We start from the raw sequence: 7,500 nt of genomic DNA, 5'->3' as shown, positions 1-7,500 counted from the left end.
TACAAAGCAAAGAAACAAAAAAAAGCGCTACTGACAGTTACGTGTCGCGCACGGAGACCGTGCCGCAACGGCACACGCAGTCTCCGTGAATTTTATTCTCAAACAAAAAACTTACACATTTTTGTAACACACCTTGCAAACTTTAGTGATGATTGTCGTCAAATATGGTAACCGTTCAATACTTATACTGGTCTTAAAATGTAAGATGGAACTTATTGACCTTTGCCTGAGCCGAAAATACTTCGGAGGCCGTGGCGAGGCTTCAGGCCTCGCAGCCAAGCCTTATTGCTCGTCCCGCGGAATTATGAAAGCTTTAGCCTGATTTCGTCGCGCGCGGCCACGACACCCACTGCGGTCGGTTGCAATAGCCAAATCGTAAATAATTTGTATTAATAATGCATGTATTATTATCCTATTAAAAGTATGCATTTTTATTACATTAATTGGCTTATTACTTGAAATGTACTTCGTGCAATAACTATGTAGATTTCGCCGGTTCTCGTTAAACGTTACTTAAATTTTACTAACCTTATATCGTCCCGTCTCCGTTATTAAGCTTTACAATAACACGTCCTCGGCGTAGCAATATTTCCAGTTATACGTGTATTTCCAGTTATACGTGTATTTCGCAATTTGTAAACATTTCTGCCGGCTTCTATATTTTTTTTTTTTTTCACACCTACACTTCCTTGGCCACCGGACAGATACACACTGAACGTTTTCAATGGGCGAGGGCAGGGCTTTCCGAAAAACTGTTTTTGATTGGTCAGAAAACTCTGACGTCATTGCCTGAAGTTTTCATTGGCTAGAATTTCTCAGTCTGTAACACCGCATAATCGCTAAGTTGTCAATAATTGGTCGTTATACATGGTGTCCTTGTTTATCTGTTTCACACATTATTAATTTATTATCGCTATTTCAGAAGAAATTTGTCTTTAGGTGCGCGAAAAAATGGTATTTGTTTTGTATTACGTTTTTGTTTGGACTATATGCATACAAGCAATCAGGTAAGTGTGAACTCTTACCGGATTTCACTCGCTCTCTGAAGATGAAAGGTCTAGAGGGACTGGGGCAGGCGAGTCGATCTTTCTCTCTTTTCCGCCTTGCGGCGGATACAGCTCTGCCGCTTGTAGAAAGAAGGAATGGATCAGAGATGTTTGATTTGATTTTATAAATAAATAGCGGGCCAGGTATTGGTTGATGTAAGCGGCCCTAATACCTGGCCGCTTGACCCATTCCTTTAGGTCCCTCCATAACCTTTCTACGTTTTGTGTGTGTATTTGTGGGTCGTCTGGGTCTACAAAATTCTCAGAATGATTAATACTCAGATGTTTGTAACCATGATGTTGTAGGTTCCGGTAAGCAGCCCATCCATCACTGTATATCACACTGTCTGGTTTGATATATTTCTTAATAAGGGGTATGAGCGTGTCTGCACTGCGGTCAGTGCCAACTAATGGCACAACGAATTTCTTTTTACTTACACGCTCAATACCCCCAAAGACCCACACCTGGCTCAACTGTCTGCCCCTATTATACTTACGGCGCACGAGCAGCGTCTCGTCGATCTCAACTATTACACCAGCACCTCCTATTGAATTTTGATTTTGTAACCAATATTCGGTTACTTCAGAACAAAAACTCCTCCAATCTACGCTAGTTGGCTTAGAAATGCCAATACATTTAATAATTTGTGCGTGATCCCAATGTTTTTGTAGCCAATGATTCACAAATAAAATTACTTTAAAAGGTTCGAGATGTGTCCCCTGCAGAAACGTGCCATTGTAATCGCTGGTCGAGAAAACGCAACTTTTACGCCGTTTTGTCTTTGCTATTTTTTTCCATCTGCCACAATACCACATATGTCGATCTTCACGATATTTGCAAGGTAAATCGCAATGCGGGCAACTTACCGCTCTTGGCAAAACACCGTGTGCCCTCAGGAACTCTATAGCGTTATCATTTTTTTCAAAATAATCAGATATAACTCTATAATAATGTGGGTCACAACCTACACACCTGAGATCCATTTTGAGCAGAGATTGGTATATTTGCTCTCCTTGCCCACTATACATACGTGTGGCGCAAATGATGGCATGTGATTGGTTTATAGCATTTCCTGTAATGCTATTGGCTCTCGTGACAAATGTCACGCGCATGTGGTATATAATAAAAGTTTCAAAAGGTTTCGTGCGCTGTTCATGCGGTAACGTTGTTGATTTTGAAAATCGCGCGCAATTCTTCAGTTCCCTCTTGCCCGTAATATGGACCAGACACATCGATTTGCGCAGAGTAAGAAATGTCATAATTACTGTAAATACTCGATTTTATGATGGTATTACTCGTGTATTGTCAGACATTTTAATGTAGAAAGAAAATCACCTTCATGTAAGTTTATGCGGAATTTTTCTAGTTACGAAATGAAAGTATTACAATAAATGAACCAAAATAAAACGGTATCATTGTTTTGTTTACATAAAGTAGGAAAGGATATCGGATGGCGATTTTTAAAATATTGAGATAGTTTTTCATTCGGGGCTCTGTGACACTTGCGTGTCCAATAACTTCGTTATTTCTGATTTGCGACGGAAGTTCATAGAAGATAAGTTTCTTAGATTTATTTGCTCTATCACATGCATATATTTTTTTCCGGTTTAAAGACGGCTAGTCAGAACTTTACCTATACCTACCTTTTACCCATGAATAACTCGTGTCATGTTGCTAAAGGAGTAGTTATATACTCTAGTAATATATATATAATTAGTTGAAAACTAACTTGGCCATTAAGATTTTTTTCCCACTTATTCTAAGCATTTAGTGTTTTTGTATATTTCTTTGCTAAGATTACACATGCAATATATTTCATTCAATGTTATATTTGACATCAGTTATTGATTAAGGACAATTGAGATAATATTTTTGTAATTTTTTGTTTATTCTGACAGAAATCAGCAACCAAGCTCCTATTAATTTAACCAGTGATGAAGTGTATTTATTGTAATGAAGGAGTGGTATGGTTTCAGTAACACAAAGCTGTATGGTACAAGATAAACTTTGCCTGTATTTAACCCTTCATCACAATTTAATGATGAGAAAGTATTGCAACATGTAATATTTTGGTTTGCATTCATATAATGATGGCACTAGGATAGGGAAAATCTAATGACAGTCAAAAGAAAGGGGAAAATTATGTTTACGAATACATGAAATAATCTGTGCAGGCAAAGTTACTGATCACATATAATTAACTCATAGTTCATAAGAAGCAGTGGGTACTAAATGTCAACTGACATATTGAAGATTACGGTCATTATTTCTTTTACTATTATCTTTTGCAAAGGTTGGGAAGGCACTGCTGGGTTATATTTATGATGTTAGGCCTTCCATCATAGACGCTGGTGAATTTGTAAAGAACATCAGCAAGAATTTGTAAAGGACATCGGCAATAGGATTAAATGAATTAGCAGCGTTATCTAAGTAACTAGGGGTTTCATCGAATATTTACGAGTCTCTTTGATGATAAACATTATAGAGCCACAGGAACTTACCTTTTGAAACCTAAAATTACTATTATCATTATCCTTTTTGAACTGATATTAGAATAATCTTTACAGTTACATATCGCGTTTAGAGGTCCAAAACCTATCCACTTGCAACAAACTTCGCTAATACACATATGATAAGGATGCTAGGCATGTCATAAGCTAATCATAATTTTCTTTGCAGAATTAAAGATGGTTACTGTACAAGTACCCGCGGAGTATGGCTACTGTGTTCTTGTAGCAGTTTTCTCCATATTTGTAGTAATATGGAAGAGCATGCAGGTAACTTTAGTACCTGATTATTGTATCAGTATTGCTGACAAAAATGAGTTTTTGCGCATCACAGAATGCGTTAGAATCTGAACCTGACCACAAATTTACTTTATTTTATTTACTCTTGTTTTTCTCCATAATGATATTCGTTTTTACAATTATCAGGTTGGAGGTGCCCGCAAGAAGTACAAGGTTGCCTACCCTACAATGTACAGCAAGGATAATGATGTCTTTAACTGTTACCAGCGTGCCCACCAGAACACGTAAGTTACAAATACTGATGCTGTGGAACTCCAGAATCATCCATATCGTACGCTACAGATCTTTTTTTTTTTTTTTTCTTTTTCACCAAGTGATTCTGTAGCATATCTTATCTTTATCAGTTTTCTAATCTAGTTCATATTGTTCTTGTTAGATAAGGTTCTTTGTCCTACCCTATCTATATCACATATATGCAATTCCTATGAAAATGAAAACTAGATTGCTCTATAGTAAACTAAATCTTTCTTTGCATTATGAATGTATTTGGTTCCATAATTGCTCCTATACTGATATTACAAATTCATGCTCTGACTTCATTTCAGGCTCGAGAACTACCCGCAGTTTCTTGTACTTCTCTTTTGCGGAGGTTTATATAATCCCATTGTGAGTGCTGTTGGTGGCGCTATATGGTGTGTAGCACGCATTGTTTATGCCCTCGGATATTACACTGGAGGTAAACCATTATTGTCTTTATTTATTGTGGGACTATTGTTGTTGATATAATTATTATTGTTGTTGTTATTATTATTATTATCATTATTATTATTATTTTGTTGTTATTATTATTATTATTATCATCATTATTATTATTTTGTTATTATTATTATTATTATTGTTATTATTATTATTATTTTATTATTATTATTATTATTATTATTATTTTATAGTTATTACTATCATTATCATAGCTGTTATTGTTGTTATTGCATTTATCATGAATCCTATTTTTTCATCTTGATTTATTATTATGGTTCCCTGAATTAAGTTATTAATATTAGCAAAATTTGTAGAAGTGATAATATAGATGTTATTAGTAGATTTAGTAGTAGTGATAAGGACAGTGGTATTATTAAGATATAATGATAAACTTGACTCTATGATTGAAAAATTGGCTTTAATTCAAGATAATATTTTTTTATTATTTTTGTTGTTGTGTTGTTATTATTATTATTATTATTATTATTATTATTATTATCATTGCTGTTTCCACATACTTTGCTACAAGCTGTCATCCATATAGAGGCAATGATTTTGTATTTGTAAATCAGAAGAATTATCTCTTCGACTGGCATTCATCTTTCAGGGAATTAACTATAAATAACACTAGGAGCAGTGGCATTAGTCTAGTCAGTATCAATGTTAATGGTAATTTAGAGATAATAATATTTCCTAATTTCTCTGGATTTTTTTTTTCTTTACTTTTCTTTTCTTTTCTTTTCTTTTCTAGTCTTTGCTTTTCTTTGCTTTTCTTTTCTTCTTTTCTTTTCTTTTCTTTTCTTTTATCCTGATTATACAGTGCAGAAAAAAAATGATAGTTCAGTGCAGCCTTTTATGATATATGATCTGAAATGTTTATTTGGCTTATTCTGTTTTCTTTTGTTTTTTCTGTTCTTTTCTTTTCTTTTCTTTTCTTTTCTGTTCTTTTCTTTTCATTTCTTTTATCTTGAAAAATAATGATAGTTCAATGCAGCCTTTTCATGATATAGAAAGATCTGAAATGTTTATTTGGCTTATTCTGTTCTTTTCTTTTCTTCTTTTCTTCTTTTCTTCTTTTCTTTTCTTTTCTTTTCTTTTCTGTTATTTTATTTTTCTGTTCTTTTCTTTTCTTTTCTTTTCTTTTCTTTTCTTTTCTTTTCTTTTCTGTTCTTTTATTTTTCTGTTCTTTTCTTTTCTTTTCTTTTCTTTTCTTTTCTTTTCTGTTCATTTCTTTTCTTTTCTTTTCTTTTCTTTTATCCTGAAAAAATATGATAGTTCAATGCAGCCTTTTCATGATATAGAAAGATCTGAAATGTTTATTTGGCTTATTCTGTTCTTTTCTTTTCTTCTTTTCTTCTTTTCTTTTCTTTTCTTTTCTTTTCTGTTATTTTATTTTTCTGTTCTTTTCTTTTCTTTTCTTTTCTTTTCTTTTCTTTTCTGTTCTTTTATTTTTCTGTTCTTTTCTTTTCTTTTCTTTTCTTTTCTGTTCTTTTCTTTTCATTTCTTTTATCTTGAAAAATAATGATAGTTCAATGCAGCCTTTTCATGATATAGAAAGATCTGAAATGTTTATTTGGCTTATTCTGTTCTTTTCTTTTCTTCTTTTCTTCTTTTCTTCTTTTCTTTTCTTTTCTTTTCTTTTCTGTTATTTTATTTTTCTGTTCTTTTCTTTTCTTTTCTTTTCTTTTCTTTTCTTTTCTGTTCTTTTATTTTTCTGTTCTTTTCTTTTCTTTTCTTTTCTTTTCTGTTCTTTTCTTTTCATTTCTTTTATCTTGAAAAATAATGATAGTTCAATGCAGCCTTTTCATGATATAGAAAGATCTGAAATGTTTATTTGGCTTATTCTGTTCTTTTCTTTTCTTCTTTTCTTCTTTTCTTCTTTTCTTTTCTTTTCTTTTCTTTTCTGTTATTTTATTTTTCTGTTCTTTTCTTTTCTTTTCTTTTCTTTTCTTTTCTTTTCTTTTCTGTTCTTTTATTTTTCTGTTCTTTTCTTTTCTTTTCTTTTCTTTTCTTTTCTTTTCTGTTCATTTCTTTTCTTTTCTTTTCTTTTCTTTTATCCTGAAAAAATATGATAGTTCAATGCAGCCTTTTCATGATATAGAAAGATCTGAAATGTTTATTTGGCTTATTCTGTTCTTTTCTTTTCTTCTTTTCTTCTTTTCTTTTCTTTTCTTTTCTTTTCTGTTATTTTATTTTTCTGTTCTTTTCTTTTCTTTTCTTTTCTTTTCTTTTCTTTTCTGTTCATTTCTTTTCTTTTCTTTTCTTTTCTTTTATCCTGAAAAAATATGATAGTTCAATGCAGCCTTTTCATGATATAGAAAGATCTGAAATGTTTATTTGGCAACCCTCAATCATAAGAACATGTGAGTCTGGGATGTGGTAGACACACTAAGAGATACAGGATTATTCGCTAAGACAGTCATGCGCACGTAGAATACTTAGGTTCTCTCAGCACAGAATGCTGTTTGTATTCCAGCCAGTTGAATCGAAATTTGGAAGGTTTGCATAAAATTGTTGGTCAGTTAGTCAGATATTATAGTTTTATTTTGGTAATGTTGCTTATTCATGCAACTTTAACCCAATGCCGCTGGGGAAAAAAAAAAAAAAAATGGGGAAAATGCTATGCCTATTTTCTATATTTTTTTGTGAAATGTCTGCCCATAGATGGGTCTGCTACTACTTAGCCACAAAGGAGTCAATTAGTAGACCTTGTGACCGTACCTAATTTGAATTGGCGGGAAAAACATATTTTTTACTGGTGCTATGAATATCGATGGTTTTATTTTTATTATAAACATTATAATTATTATAATGTTTTTTAATATTAGTAACAGCAAAATAAGATAACGTGAAATATTTTGTAAATCAAAGAAAAGAGACAGGCATTACTTGTAACTGGCTCATTGGTGACTTAGTTCAAGTATAGCCATCTAAGTGGAAAAACCAT

The 7,500-nt window shown here is 32.5% G+C and overlaps 1 protein-coding gene across 1 annotated transcript in view; it reads left to right on the top strand.

The window, feature by feature from the left end:
- The window catches only part of LOC125047067 (microsomal glutathione S-transferase 3-like), a 9,375-nt gene that overhangs the window by 911 nt on the left and 964 nt on the right, over nucleotides 1–7,500 (top strand). The window contains exons 2-4 of the mRNA XM_047645152.1: nucleotides 3,727–3,824; nucleotides 3,981–4,078; nucleotides 4,400–4,530. Of these exons, the coding sequence (XP_047501108.1) occupies nucleotides 3,735–3,824; nucleotides 3,981–4,078; nucleotides 4,400–4,530 (319 nt within the window). The 5' untranslated portion in view covers nucleotides 3,727–3,734. The remainder of the gene's footprint in view (nucleotides 1–3,726; nucleotides 3,825–3,980; nucleotides 4,079–4,399; nucleotides 4,531–7,500) is intronic.

Source organism: Penaeus chinensis, chromosome 40, assembly GCF_019202785.1.
Source record: "Penaeus chinensis breed Huanghai No. 1 chromosome 40, ASM1920278v2, whole genome shotgun sequence".
Lineage (NCBI taxonomy): Eukaryota > Metazoa > Arthropoda > Malacostraca > Decapoda > Penaeidae > Penaeus > Penaeus chinensis.
The sequence above is the reverse complement of the archived record's forward strand: the minus strand, read 5'-3'. Positions and strand labels throughout refer to the sequence as shown.